Source organism: Aulonocara stuartgranti, assembly GCF_965226115.1.
Source record: "Aulonocara stuartgranti genome assembly, chromosome: 7".
Taxonomy (NCBI): Eukaryota; Metazoa; Chordata; class Actinopteri; order Cichliformes; family Cichlidae; genus Aulonocara; species Aulonocara stuartgranti.
In genome coordinates this window covers 42,699,304-42,715,094 of record NC_138945.1, presented here as the reverse complement: position 1 = coordinate 42,715,094, position 15,791 = coordinate 42,699,304, and the positions used below count along the sequence as shown (strand labels likewise).

Sequence of the window (15,791 nt, the reverse complement as noted above, 5' to 3'; positions counted from 1 at the left end):
TTTATTATTTATTAAAACACATCTCATATACAGTCAAATCAAATTTAATTTGGACAGACATCTTTCACTACTTTATTACTGCATGCTGTTTTTCATTAACACCAGTACACCAGTAGTTTATAAAATTGTCACTCTTTTTTTCCAGAAAAAAACCAAAACAACACTAAATCTCCAAACACACCTTTGTTACTGCATTTGATCTCCGTTCTGACTGTTGAACCAGTTCAGGATTTCCTGTTTGTTTGTCTGCAGCCACTTGATGTTCATTCTGGTCCTCTCCAGGGCCTGATCTACAGCCAGTGTGGCAGAACCAAACCCTGTTGCACTGTGCGCCTCGACAAACTCCTTCAGCTGTGAGAGAAATCACAGGAAAAGACTTCAGACAAAAGCTTAACATTTAAAAATTGGTTTTGTATTGTACCTAATCAATGTATACCTCCTGTAGTTCAGCAGGTGTGGAGAACCTCGCTGTTACCCCAGTGATCATAGAAGCAAAGGAGAAAGAGCCCACGCCATATCTGAAAGAACACGAGAATGCTTTATTTCACAGATTCTTGGAAGCTTTGCACACATAAAATTTGGCATATTTACAGTTGTGGTCAGAAATTAACATACATTCATGGGAATGAATACCATGGTTTATTTATGGTTTATTTTTTAGTTTTATTAAACCAAAGCCAAGTTACAACTGTATACATTACGATCATCAGTGTGGTAAGCAGGGAATAAACCGAAATGCAGGACTCCTCAGACTAAACATAAACTTAAAGGCCAGCTTTACTGCTAGTACTCGAACTCAAAAATACTAAATACTCAGGCACAGATGAAACCAGGAACGTGGAAACTAGGAAACACACAGGACGAGTGAAAAAACAGCATGAGGAGAAATGAACTGAGGCAAATGGAGGACTAAAACAGACACAGGAGGTTACAAAGCAGACTAGATACACCTAGGGAACACACCGGAACAGAAACTGACTAATGAGACAGCAAGGAGAAAGGTGAACAGAATGCACACAAGACAGGGGACTGTCTAAATAAAACAGGAAACATAACACTGAGACAGAGACAAAGATATACAAACTTGACAGAAAAAAGGGAAAGAAACACGGAGACTAGAGAGAAAAGACCATCTGACACAACTAAACAGGGAGAGACCAGAAACCACAGAGACAGAACACGGAGACAACCAGACAGACATGCGGAAATAGAGAGGAATCAGAAAAGGGAACTAACGAACTATAACAAAAGCTAGGCAAGGGCCTAAAGCATGAAATAACAAAACTCAAAAGGAACAAATGATAAAACAATTATCAATTCAGTTCAGTTTTATTTATATGGCACCAAATCACAACGAAAGTTGCCTTAAAGCACTTTATATTATAAGGTCGAAAAACTTCCTTTTAACAGGAAGAAACTTCTAGCAGAACCAGGTTAAGGAAGCTGAGCCTGGTCCATTTACTATCACCAGCTGAGGTGAAAGGGGGAAGACGGGACAAAGACATGCTGTGGAAGAGCGCCACAGATTAAAATGGAGTGCTGGATAAACACATAGTGAGTGAAAAAGGTCACTGAAGAATAGGGATGGGTACCGGTATCCGGTGCCATTATGGCATTAGAGAAAATCCAAAGTAAATTCAAACTTGTATACCCTTTTTAAAAGTCATTATAGAGCTATGCTGTACAACCATTTCCTGGAAAAATAAAGTTACTAGAAATCATCAAGAGCCACAAATTACCATAATAATCATGCCCCTGTAGACTTCTGACCACACCTGTACCAGCTCAGGTTTTGAACCCTCCTTTACTTGGCATATAACAATCCATTGTGACTTCAATTGACCGTATTAAAATATTCATTCAGGACTTAAACTGATGGTTGATAAATGCTTTCAGAATAAAAGAAGTGCTGATTATTATTTTGTCAATCAAAAAAGGGTAAAAGTATATTTTAACAACCTTATGCTACTGTACTAAAATTCACACTCCATGTTGATGTTTTCTGTATTTTCAGTTATTGCTCCACCTCACACATGCAAATTATTTTTTATCAGTGTGATACTAACTCTGTGAACATGTATTCCCAATGGTTTCTGACAAAGTCCCAAGCCAGCTTTTGTCCTGCTCTGTTGCTGGCGACAGATGTGATGACACTGGTGGCATCCTGCTTCCGGATGATAGTGGAGTTTAAAGTGTAAGACAGATACCTGTGAAAACAGTTAAAACAAGAAATGCACTTACTAAAGCTCCTTCACCTATGTTTATTCTTGGAGTCTCTGCTGTATCCACACTCAACTCAGTGTTTCTTAAAAAGTTTAAAGCTACAATAGATTGCAAAAATAGTTTCAGTTTTTATAATGAGTTCCTTTATAAGTTTTTTTTATGGGAGACATTAAAAAACAGTTCTTTTCATTATATCAGTTTGTTAATTCTAAGGCTTTAACCCAAGGGGCTTAAAAAAATCTGCTTTGTTTGTTTGCAAATTCCCTGACTTGATTTATGGGCCACATAAGGGATTTTCTTACTGACTTGTTACATCACTGTATGTTCCATTTATTTGTGCACAGGAAGGACACACATACCTGTTTAGCAGCTCTGTGTTGTTTGTGCAGGCCAATGCAAACATGAGTTTGTTGGCCTCATTTGCTACAGAAGCAATCTTAAATTGTGACCATCCAAACTCCCACTCAGCCTCATCACCTGCTGCAATGGCACTGCAGTACACCACTGAACGCAGGTTGGGGTGGATCCTGAAAAGGTTACAGTTAACACACTGCTGAGTAAGTATCTTAAAATACATCCTGTTAAAAAGACTCACTGTTAGACTCACGGATTTCTCACCAGTGCTTCCCAACCAGTCTAACCCAACTCGTCACACTTGTCGACTAGTGAGTTGACATTTCCCATCAGAACTGACGGCAAAAATGGCGTGTACTTCTACTTACTAGCCTTTAGACACCACATATTACTGAAGTTGAGGAAGCCATTCTGAGGGTGACGAACAAGGGCTAAGAAGATTATCTCTTGCGGACATTACTTTTCCCAGAGTTGTGCACATCACGATATTTGGAAAATACACATTTAAAACTGAACACTCTCTCAAGAGCTACTCATACTTGCTGCCACTCAATATGGTGAATTATTTGAATTTGAATGATTTCAGAGTTATTTACAGTGGGGCAAAAAAGTATTTAGTCAGCCACCGATTGTGCAAGTTCCCCCACTTAAAATGATGACAGAGGTCAGTAATTTGCACCAGAGGTACACTTCAACTGTGAGAGACAGAATGTGAAAAAAAAAATCCATGAATCCACATGGTAGGATTTGTAAAGAATTTATTCGTAAATCAGGGTGGAAAATAAGTATTTGGTCAATAACAAAAATACAACTCAATACTTTGTAACATAACCTTTGTTGGCAATAACAGAGGTCAAACGTTTACTATAGGTCTTTACCAGGTTTGCACACACAGTAGCTGCTATTTTGGCCCATTCCTCCATGCAGATCTTCTTGAGAGCAGTGATGTTTTGGGGCTGTCGCCGAGCAACACGGACTTTCAACTCCCGCCACAGATTTTCTATGGGGTTGAGGTCTGGAGACTGGCTAGGCCACTCCAGGACTTTCAAATGCTTCTTACGGAGCCACTCCTTTGTTGCCCGGGCGGTGTGTTTTGGATCATTGTCATGTTGGAAGACCCAGCCTCGTTTCATCTTCAAAGTTCTCACTGATGGAAGGAGGTTTTGGCTCAAAATCTCACGATACATGGCCCCATTCATTCTGTCCTTAACACGGATCAGTCGTCCTGTCCCCTTGGCAGAAAAACAGCCCCATAGCATGATGTTTCCACCCCCATGCTTCACAGTAGGTATGGTGTTCTTGGGATGCAACTCAGTATTCTTCTTCCTCCAAACACGACGAGTTGAGTTTATACCAAAAAGTTCTACTTTGGTTTCATCTGACCACATGACATTCTCCCAATCCTCTGCTGTATCATCCATGTGCTCTCTGGCAAACTTCAGACGGGCCTGGACATGCACTGGCTTCAGCAGCGGAACACGTCTGGCACTGCGGGATTTGATTCCCTGCCGTTGTAGTGTGTTACTGATGGTGACCTTTGTTACTTTGGTCCCAGCTCTCTGCAGGTCATTCACCAGGTCCCCCCGTGTGGTTCTGGGATCTTTGCTCACCGTTCTCATGATCATTTTGACCCCACGGGATGAGATCTTGCGTGGAGCCCCAGATCGAGGGAGATTATCAGTGGTCTTGTATGTCTTCCATTTTCTGATGATTGCTCCCACAGTTGATTTTTTCACACCAAGCTGCTTGCCTATTGTAGATTCACTCTTCCCAGTCTGGTGCAGGTCTACAATACTTTTCCTGGTGTCCTTCGAAAGCTCTTTGGTCTTGGCCATGGCGGAGTTTGGAGTCTGACTGTTTGAGGCTGTGGACAGGTGTCTTTTATACAGATGATGAGTTCAAACAGGTGCCATTCATACAGGTAACGAGTGGGGGACAGAAAAGCTTCTTACAGCAGACGTTACAGGTCTGTGGGAGCCAGAGATTTTCCTTGTTTGAGGTGACCAAATACTTATTTTCCACCCTAATTTACGAATAAATTCTTTACAAATCCTACCATGTGGATTCATGGATTTTTTTTTCCCATTCTGTCTCTCACAGTTGAAGTGTACCTCTGGTGCAAATTACTGACCTCTGCCATCATTTTAGGTGGGGGAACTTGCACAATCGGTGGCTGACTAAATACTTTTTTGCCCCACTGTAACTTGGTTTATTTTTAAACTCAGAGTTTGTTGAACCTACTTCCTTGAATTTTGTCCACAAGTAGCAGAGTCACTGACTTTTCAGGAAAAGCTGGCCACTCGCATCTGTTGGTTCATTAATATTTGCCTCTTTGGATGATTTGAACTCAATTGCAAGAGGGCATTTACCGTCTCCTTTTTTATGTTTTTGAATATTTGTCAGTGATTCATTTATTCTTCATTGAGAAATTCATTCTATGCAAAAGAAAAAGACTGACATCACACAATCACAAGTCACAAGAGGATTCTGCTATATTTACAATCTCTGAAAGCTCTGAATGACATCCTCAAAGTGCAAAAAGAGCTTTTGTACTCAGCTGCCAGAGATGCTGATTATAAAACTAATAGATTCAAGTCTGTTATGCTGCTCTGCTGTTATCTGGGAACATGCAACCAAACCCTGGTCCAATAAAAAACATTCTCAGACCAGCAGATTTTAAAAATAGATTAGGTCTTTGCCTTTTACATTTTAATGTTAGAAGTCTTGTCCCTAAAACTGACATGATAAATATCTACATTATCACAACTGATAATAATATCATGGTTCTATCAGAGATGCAGTTTAAAAAGTTAATGCCCAATTGTGTGATTGTAATTGATAGCTACAATATTTACAAATCCCCAGATGAGGGGTCACTCAGCAGCCGCGGAGCAGAAGCCAGGAGGGGTTGCAGTGACGTGCCCGTGAGCTCCACCGGCAGCCACCCCAGTAGGCACCCCCATACTCCGCAACCCGCCAGGGAAAGGGGACCCAGGCCCATCCGGACCAGGGCCCAGTTCAGCAGCAGTTCAGGTCAGTAACCCACGTCCATCAGCACAGACCCTCCGCAGCGGAGCTAGGGGAGGGTCCCAAGCCTATCCCTACCCCCACACCATTCACAACAGCACTCTGAATTGCTTGCTGTTAAAGTGAATACATCCAAGGTTCTTTACTGTTGCAGGCTGTAATAGGTTTCATCAGCTAGAAATATAGGTGTATGGGTAAGTATAATGGCACTATTGCGGATAGGACATTTAATTAAGATCTTTATATCATTTAGTTCATTTTTGCCTTGGACAAGAAGCGGTACTGTGCAGCTGTTTGTTGATATGTCCAAGGCATTTGATTCAGTTGAATATGACCTGCTCTTAGACTCGGTGATATTGGTTTGAGTAATGGGAATTGGGTAGTTCAGGTTCAAAATTCAATTTTAAGCTTTGTTTTATTTTCTATTTTTATTAATAATATTGGAAATACTATGCTGGCAGTTACACTACACCTTAATGTAAATAAGACAGCAGTTGGTTAGTTCTACTGTGAGTCAGGCTGTTAAAGAGCTTGGGGCTGCCTTCCAACAGCTGCAGGCATTACTGCACCGTTTAAAGTTTCTCTTAATACTAAGAATGTGTGCATTGTGTGGAAACAGTGCACATGGAAACAAAGCTAGCATTACCAAGTTAACAGGCTAATTCTTTTCATTTAGATTAAAAATAAATGTTTAAGATGGCTCATATAAATATTGTGTTTTTGAAAAGGTCCTGGACATGTGTGCTTTTTGCCTTGATAACCTCTATGGCAGGGGTCTCGAACTCCAGTCCTCAAGGGGGCCTGTCCTGAAACTTTTCCATGTGTCCGTGCTGCAACACAAGTGAATACAATTGGTAGGTCATTAGCAAGACTCTGTAGAACTTGACTGTATGCTGAGCTGGCAATTCAGCCATTTGATTCATGTTACAGCAGCTTGTGAGTGAATGAACATGGTGCAATAAAAGTAACTTTAGAACAACATTTTCCCAAACAAATGTTTACATTTACTTAAATTGACTTGAGTAGGGTTAGGGGTTGCCACTTCAGCATGCAGTCAAGTTCTCTAGAGTCTTGCTAATGACCTACTGCTCTTTTTCACATGTTTTGCAACAAGTTTCAAGACACCGGCCCTCGAGGACTGGAGTTCGAGACCCCTGCTCTATGGAATATGCCATATATGAATTTCCTTGTTGCCCAGAATTTCTACAATGTAAAAAAAAAAAACTATCTCATTAAAGCGCAGTGATTGAAAAGTAGTTTATAAAGTTGACCCACATATTTTGTTGAGGTTCCTCCATCCATTTTTTGAACCATGTGGTTGTCAAGCTGTTGCATTCTGGTACCCCACTTCTGCACGCCATACGAATGGCATTCTCCTGGTTATATCTGCAAGAAGAGACAGGCATCGTTATATCTGAAACATCAGCAGTGTTGGTCAAGTTACTTTGAAAAAGTAATTAATTATAGTTACTTGTTACTTCTTCAAAAAAGTAACTGAGTTAGTAACTGAGTTACAAGATTCTAAAAGTAATTAATTACTTGAAAAGTAACTATTGCGTTACTTTAAAAAAAATCTTTAAGCCTCTGGGGTCCAGGGTATAATTGGCCATTTTTAACTACTTTTGATGTTTCCTCTACATTTTACCTTTAAAAACTATTTACTTTGCCTTGTTTGGTATCATCCTTTAAAGCACAACCTCACGTGTTTGAATTTACAGTTAAGTTTTCATTTTGACATACTGTATTAATACAATTGATCTAAAGTCAGACAAAAAACATAAAATCCAAGTAGAAAGTTACATTTTTACTGTAACAACCACAAAGTTTTGCAAACAACAAAGTTATTTGCAGCCATTTACCTTTTACCCCCTTTTTTTAATAAAGGGGGTAAAATATTTCAAACTATTTACAGAACAATCAGCTGTTCTGCATTCAATAAGATGCCACAAATTATTTGTGCCACTCCAAAAAAAAAAAAATTCTGTCCACTATAAAGGAGAACATCACAGCCTGATACCTGCAGGTCTGACAGCAGCAGGTGTATCACTCCTATTTTTTACCTGGAGACAGCAGTCACCTCATTGTTCTGACACACAACACAAGACAACACATTAACTACACACTCCAAACACGCTAAACGTCACAAATCTCTCACATCTCAAAACTCACTCTCTCTCTTTTACTGCTGTCTTTCTTTCCTCTCTCTCTCTCTCTCTCTCTCTCGCCGTCACTCCTAAAACTTCCCCCTCTTCCTAAACAACCAAATGTCATGTTGCCATATCATTTTTTGATTGGTTGACATGGTGCATTTTCCCACCAAAATGAAAGGGCAGTTTTTTTGTTTTTGTTTTTGATTTGTTGCTCATAAGCAGAGAGTGCTTGCTGCGCTGTCCTTAGACAGTAAACGTGGCGAAACTATTGAGGAAAAAAACGCTGCGTATATATTGTTTATCATGACTCTGGTTTTACGTTGCCTATCAACACAATTTATAAACTGGTATATATCACCTTGTTGCTTTGTCTTGAAGTGGTCGTGTGATTGGCTTACCACGACTACTTTATTCTTCCTCAGTCAAACAGCAGCACTCATGCGATTGTTTTGCTCCTTAGCTCCAGGTGTTGTGCCAAAAAGTGATCGTCGGGCAGAAAGTGATTGCCACCTGTGGGAGCGCGCAGCTGCTTAAACTGCTTAGTAAAATGCTGATGCTCAGTGATGGGAATAACCCATCACTGAGCATCAGAGACACATTGGACTGGTGTAAAGTAGTGTATATAGCCCATCACCTCCTTAATGGGTAAGCCAATCTACACAAAACTTAGCATAACCACTGTCAAAAGTGTCAATTCTTTTGATTTTCATATAGATTATTTATCTCATAAGTAGTTTCACGTGTTTCATTCATTGTACATTGCCTGTATGGTCACCAAAATTTGTATCCACCATGGAATTTTCTTTGAACAGCACTAAATAAGGAATGAAGACTTTGAAAAAGCACTGAAATCTTAGCAAATTACTAGCTTTTTGCTAATATAAAGAAAGGCTAGATAAAAAAAAAATAAAAATTCATGAAATTGTTCTTATATAGCACTTTTTCACTCTACTTGAGCACTCAAAGCACTTTATACAACATGTCTCAATCACCTATTCACACACATTCATACAAGCATTTTTTACTGTCTAACTGATTTCTATACCATATAATATATATATTTGTTTTACAAAAGGACCAGAGCGCTAAGAGTTTTGCCACAAGAGTGATGCTCAAACTGAGGCAGACGAGTCATAACAGAACTGGAAAGTTCTACATTAAAGTGTATAAAATACAACTGCTAGATGTCAGTGGACTGTAGATTGCAGTCAACTGAGTTCTGTTTTCTTACCACTCTCATTCCACAGTTCACCTACAGTGGCCACTGAAGGACAACTATTTCTGGGTGCCGTTCATCTGTAGTGAATGTAGGCTGTCAGTCTGCTGTTTACCTCAGCTGAGGTTTGCACTACAAAGCAGGCTCATCCAGGTAACTTCAAAATTCTAAAATACTTAGGACCATATAATATTTCAGTTTTTCAATTCTATGTTTTTCTGTCAATATGGGGTGCTGTATGTACATTAATGAGGAAAAAAATTAACTTTTAGCAAATGGCTGCATTATAACAAAGAGTGAAAAATTTAAGGGGGTCTGAATACTTTCCGTACCCACTTTCTCAGTACATGTTTAGAATTTTTTTAATTTATTCATGCGGCCATGCATTTATAAATAAAAGTACTTTGTTCTTGGAACAAGGACCAAGATTGATCTGTGATACATTACTATGCTAGAGTAAGAACTAGACTAACACTACAATGCAGTCTAGGAGAAATCTAAAACTAATGGAAATTGTGGTTAGCAAAACTTAAGTACAAAAAATAAATTAAACTACTATCCAGCACTCAAGCCAACTGCTAAATCAGATCTCTTTTTTGTTTTGACACACTGATTACAAGGTGGAATATATGTCAATATATGTCATTTGTGGATTGCTGATTATTTTGTAGGAATAAGATGGGAAAGTGATTTTTAGACTATAATAACCCATTTGGATTGTGGTTCAAGTCTTTATTTATTTATTTTTCTATATCTATATAAGCTGCTGTTTCTCTGATGTCTTGTAACCTATACTCATCTACTCATCTTTATATTTTGTTTGCGTTTATAGGTGGACTATGTATCCTGGTGAGTATACTTACTGATCGGTGTGTTGTACAGGAACACTGCTCCAGTCTAAGGTCATGTTCTTGAAGTATAGGAATAGTGGAGTCACCTGCTTTCTTATGTAGTCCTAAAAATCAAGAGTTAAGGAGAGTTTATCTGCAGAAAATGTTTTCCTCCAAATGGGTCTAAAGTCACAGTTGGGTAAACAGTCATAGAGAGTAAAGGAACATTTCTTAAAAAGCTAAACTTTGGAAAGTATTCACCTGCATGGGCTGATAGACGTCCGTACGGTCTAACATGAGGTAATAATAGTCCAGATTATTGAGAGCAGATTGCCAGGGCATGTACTCTGTTTCCTTTGACAAGTAAAAGGTTGTCCTGAGGGCTAGAGAGGTGGAGAGCAGCTGAGCCCTGCAGAAAGAATACATGGGAATAAATAACTTATTGCTAAGAAACAATATTACAGCAAAGAATTGACCACAAACAAATTTCTTTATTCAATAAATCTTGTAACACTGGAAAACCTCTTTTCACCACATTTGTGAGAAAAATACATTTGTGGTTTGAGCAGTGGAATTGAGTATGTGGATTGCGCCCATGAAAACTTGCCATCTCTTTTTTGACATTGCCAAATAACTTATTCTGCTACCGACTCTTTGTTTTGAATTTCTGGTACCCCAGGTGCTGACGATCAGGTGCCAATCAGGTATCTGATTAACAGGACCAGTGAGCATGGACCCTTCTACAGTGGTCTTTACAGATCCCTCACACCCTGGACACAGAGTTTTTGACCTGCTGCCTTCTGGCAGACGGTATAGAGGCCTGCAGACCAGGACCACCGGACACAGGAACAGTTTCTTTCCCCTTGCTATTTCCCTCCTAAATAGTTGAACTGTCACATTGCTTCACACTGCCATACTGCAACTGCACCTTATGTACATTCTGTGGTATTCATTTTTGTAATCCTGTAGTTTTTGTATATAAGGATTTAGATGTTTTTATATTGTGGTTTATGTATATTGTTCATTGTGTTGCTCACATATTGTGTGCTTTTACATTGTTGTGCTTGAAAGACACCATCGACCGTAACCAAATTCCTTGTATGTGTTTGTGCAGATACTTTGCCAATAAATGCGATTCTGATTCTTGTCAGTTGATGTCTGCTCTAAGCTTACCCTATTTCACTGATCTGGATATGGCCCAATGCCATAAAGCAACTTTAAGGTGGTGTTCTCCAAACCCAGCTTCCAGCGTATTTATAATGAGCCCTAGTATCATCTCCAAATTGAACACAAAATTCCATATAACAGGGAATTTCAGACACAGGGCACCCCAAGAAGATGACACCGCAAGAAGGCCAGGGACCGCAGTTAGTCTTCAACAGATTTGCAGTCAAAGTTTGCAGGATGATGAAGCCGGTGGCTCTCTACCCAGAACAGACTGGACACAGCCGAACTCTGGCCTTACAGTACTGCCAGGAAGCCTGCCATGGGTGCCCTTCACCATCAGGCCCATTTGAACTGATGTTGACAACATGTGCACTGGTGCATCATGAACATGTGGAGGAATATTATGTTCAGTGATGAGCCCAGATTCTGCCTATGACACTTAGCAAATAAACTCTCATACAATGTGAGAAGGTAATAAAACTGTGTATTAAAGGGAGAGTGTGATTTTTAGAACACTTGAACCTCAAATTAGTCGGAGTAATGTTAGCTCATAATCTGTTGTTGTTTTGCAGCTGGCTTGACATCTGTCTGCAGATAGGAGGGTTGCATGTCTAATATGCTGATAATTAATTGTGACAATATCTGCATTAAAATAAGTATGTTTATGCACATTGCTGTATGTTTATGGCAGTAACTGTTACTGTTACTATTTTTACCATTTCTTTTTGGAGCAACTGTAACCCACATAATTTCCTTAAGGATTAATAAAGTATTCTGATTCTGATTGTTTCAGGATGACCTGCCATTATCCAATGACACATCTGCTTACCTGCATCTTTTGCTCATTTCTCCTCCTCTTCTTTTGTCTTTTTTATAAACTGAGGACCTGATGGCTTTGAACTTTTCTTGTCCATCTTCCATTGGTTTTAATTTTGCACTCCAGTATGAACACAAATCCCCCAACCCGAGGATCACCACAACATAACCTAATAGACCTACACCTTAGTTCACAGATTCACTTTGTCTAGGGTGCATTTCTGGGATTTCACACAACCCAGGATTCAAATCATGAATACATAATGGTCTTGGATTTACAACATTATAAATGAAATGTGCTCTATTTGGAAGGAGCCGGCCCCCCTCCCCTTTCGACGGGTTGTGTGTGAGACTTTAAATCATCAAACTGTAAATTTTAAATTGTTATTGATCCCTTTACCCCTGGTCCTAAAGTGTATATTTATTTTCTTACTCTTCTTATACATATTGCTCATTTACTTGCACTGCTGTAACTGGAGCCTCGTCGTCTCGTCTCTCTATATACTGGACTGTATGTAGCGGAGATGACAATAAAGTTTACTTTGACTTCAGCAGCAAGCAGGCGCACCGAGGGCTCTCGCGCTCACTTTTCGCGTATAGAATTTTGAAAAAACATCGGTGCAAATTATAAGTCTGTATCATAATGTCTGGTGTTTTCGTGTTTGTTGGTTTCTTTTTATTTTGTGTTATTTTGTGGGTTGGTTATTAGATGCTGCTCCAGCCAGCCAGAGAATCCCCCGCCGCCCCGCCCTCTCCTCCCTGTGCCGCAAGCAGCAGGCGCACCTCGCAAACGGAGGGCGTCCTTACTCCCAGCAAATGGGAGATAGAAAACCGATCGGTATCTATGTCATTCACAATATGCGCTGGCATGACGTCGGGCAGCATGAGAACGAGCTTTTTTTTTTTTTTTTTTTTGATGCCGCCCCCACCATGATGCCGCCCCGCAAAACGCAAAGAGTTTGCTTTTCCTCTGCTCAAGTAAGACTGTGACAAGTCCTGGAGTTGGTGTTTTCTACCAGGCTATGTCCGTCAATGCACATATTAAACAAATATGTAGGACTGCTTTCTTCTATTTGTGCAAAATTTCTAAAATTAGGAACATCCTGTTTTTTTAAAGTGATGCTGAAAAACTAGTTCATGCATTGATTACTTCTAGGCTTGGCTATTGTAATTCATTTTTATCAGGCTGTCCTAAGAACTCAACAAAAAGCCTTCAGTTGATCCAAAATGCTGCAGCAGGAGTACTTACATAGTCTAGAAAGGGAGAGCATATTTCACCCATACTGGATTTTCTTCATTGGCTCCTTTATAAATCCAAAAATCAAATTTAAAATCCTTCTCCTCACATAAAAGGTCTTGAATGAGCAGGCCCCATTTTATCTTAAAGTCCTTAGTGTCCCATGCTGCCACTATAGAACACTTTGCTCTCAGGCTGCAGGCTTACTTGCAGTTCCTTTGGAATTGTAAGGTTTTACATTGAGGACAGAACACAGACTCTAGGACATTAAAGGAACTAACATAATCAAACAAGACATCCTGAGAAAATATACATAAGAAACTCAGAAGCACAAGGAAATACTAAACTCGGAATGAAAAATACTGAGCATGAACTTAAATCATCTCTGAAATCCAAAAGAAAGGCCCAGGAGTCCACAACAAAAAAACTGGCTCAAAGATCCAGGACCATGGCACCAGCTTCCTTTCCACTTTTCGTAGCTGCCCTTACTTCGTCATTACTAATCATCTGTATTTCCTGATTATAAATAATAGAAATGTAAGCTTCCAAAACTTTAAATTGAAAAACAGCAATTAACTAAGTCTGGGGGGAAAATGTAGTTACTGAAAAGCAAAAGGTGGCATCAAAAGAAAAGATCTGCGTAAAAACCTAAAGCTTGCACTTGAGTCAGTACTTCATTGTCTCAAATAGGAAAAGTTATATAGTTACTTTTTTATCAGTGGGTATATATAAAAGACACCAGAATTATTAGAACTGGAAATTAGTGAAAAACTGCAACTTAATGGACCTACCTGGCCAGACTGAATGCATCATCCACAAGTTGTGCTCTGTTTATCACTGGTATAACCTGGAATGATATAGATTCTCGCTGAAGACATCAAAACTATGAATTAACACATATGGACTTGTATAGTAAACAAAAAGTGTGAAATAACTCAAAACATGTTTTATATTTTAGTTTCTCCTAAATAATTCCCCTTTACTTTGATTACTTCTTTGCACACTCTTGGCATTCTCTCGATGAGCTTCATGATGTAGTCACCTAAAATGTTTTTTTCAACAGTCTTGATGGGGTTCCCAGAGATTCTGAGCACTTGTTGGCCCTTTTGCCTTCACTCTGGGGTCCATCTCATCCCAAACCATCTCGATTGGGTTAAGGTAAGGTGACTGTGGAGGCCATCTGGTGTAGCACTCCATCTCTCTCCTTCTTGGTCAAATAGCGTTCACACAGTCTGGAGGTGTGTTTGGGGTCATTGTCCTGTTGAAAAATAAATGATCGTCCAACTAAACACAAACAGGATGGGATGGCATGTTGCCACAGGATGCTGTGGTAGGCATGCTGGTTCAGTGTGCCTTCAATTTTCAAGAAATCCCCAACAGTGTCACCAGCAAAGCACCCCCAGACCATCACACCACCTTCATGCTTCATAGTGGGAACCACACATGCAGAGACCACTCGTTCACCTTTTCTGCATCACACAAAGACATGGCGAGTGGAACCAAAGATCTCACATTTGGACTCATCAGACCAATGCACAGATTTCCACTGGTCTAATGTCCATTCCTTGTGTTTCTTGGCCCAAAGAAATCTCTTCTGCTTGTTGCTTTTCCTTAGTAGTGGTTTCTTAGCAGCTATTTGACCATAAAGGCCTGATTCATGCGGCCTCCTCTGAACAGTTGATGTAGAGATGTGTCTGCTACTGGAACTCTGTGCGGCACTTATCTGGGCTCTAATCTGAGGTGTTGTTAACTTGCAGTTTTTAAAGGGTTGATGACTTGGATGAATTTATCAACAGAGGTGACTCTTGGCCTTCCTTTCCTGTTGTGGTCCTGTTATGAGCCAGTTTTGTTGTAGCGCTTGATGGTTTTTGCAACTGCACTCGGGGACACAATCAAAGTTTTAGCAATTTTCCAGACTGACTGACCTTCAGTTCTTAAAAGAATTATGGGCTGTCATTTGTCTTTACTTAGCTGATTGGTCCTTGCCATCATATAAATTCTTACAGTTGTCAAATTGGGGCTGTCATTTCGCCTTACCACTAACTACTAGGTAATTGGTAAAAATACCTCAGGCAGCAGAAACCCAAGAACAAGGAGGAACCATCATGGAAGGATGGGCTCCTGCTTGGTATGTACCAACCGGACATAGTAGTGGTGGACAAGCAGAAGAAGACAGCCGTAGTGACAGTCTTAGCAATACCGAATGATAGCAACATCCGGAAGAAGGAACATGAGAAGCTGGAGAAGTACCAGGGGCTCAGAGTCTCAGGGGATGGGTCTGTGACTCAGCATTTTGAGTTCATTTTGTAATTTTTATTTCTTATATTATATTGAAAATATGTGAAAATAAAAGTCTTGTGTTGGTATTATCAGTTAGGATTAAGTTAAGTGTTATTCCAGTTTAGGTTTTCATCTATGTTCCCTTGTGAGAGTCTGTTCTTTTCCTCTGTGTCAGTATGACTTGTATTTCTTGTCTGTGTGTTTCATGTTGTCAAGCCGGTGTTGTAACGTCTCGGTCTCTCCATGTTTCCTGGTTTATTTTGAAAGTCTGTTTCTATGTTCAACGTGCTTAGTGTTTCTCTTCCCTGTGGTGTCATGACGTTCATTTGTGTCAGCTGTTTCCCTATGTGTTTCCACTTTCCCTGATCTGTGTGATCCATGCAGTCTTTGTTGGGTCGTCTGTTTGCGTTCATGTTGAATCAGGTCAAGTCACAGAGTTTTCTCTACTGTTCAGGTTCATGTTCATGTTTGGTTCGTTTCATAGCTCCATA

General features: G+C 39.8%; 1 protein-coding gene across 1 annotated transcript in view; it reads right to left on the bottom strand.

The window, feature by feature from the left end:
- Window positions 1-15,791, bottom strand: part of LOC309710226 (aminopeptidase N-like) — a 61,465-nt gene continuing 45,674 nt past the window's right edge. Inside the window, exons 17-24 of the mRNA XM_082539517.1 lie at window positions 13,812-13,867; window positions 10,062-10,209; window positions 9,834-9,925; window positions 6,880-6,990; window positions 2,583-2,750; window positions 2,067-2,207; window positions 437-518; window positions 1-351 (exon numbers count right to left, since the gene is read on the bottom strand). Coding sequence (XP_082395643.1) covers window positions 187-351; window positions 437-518; window positions 2,067-2,207; window positions 2,583-2,750; window positions 6,880-6,990; window positions 9,834-9,925; window positions 10,062-10,209; window positions 13,812-13,867 — 963 coding nt within the window. The 3' untranslated portion in view covers window positions 1-186. The remainder of the gene's footprint in view (window positions 352-436; window positions 519-2,066; window positions 2,208-2,582; window positions 2,751-6,879; window positions 6,991-9,833; window positions 9,926-10,061; window positions 10,210-13,811; window positions 13,868-15,791) is intronic.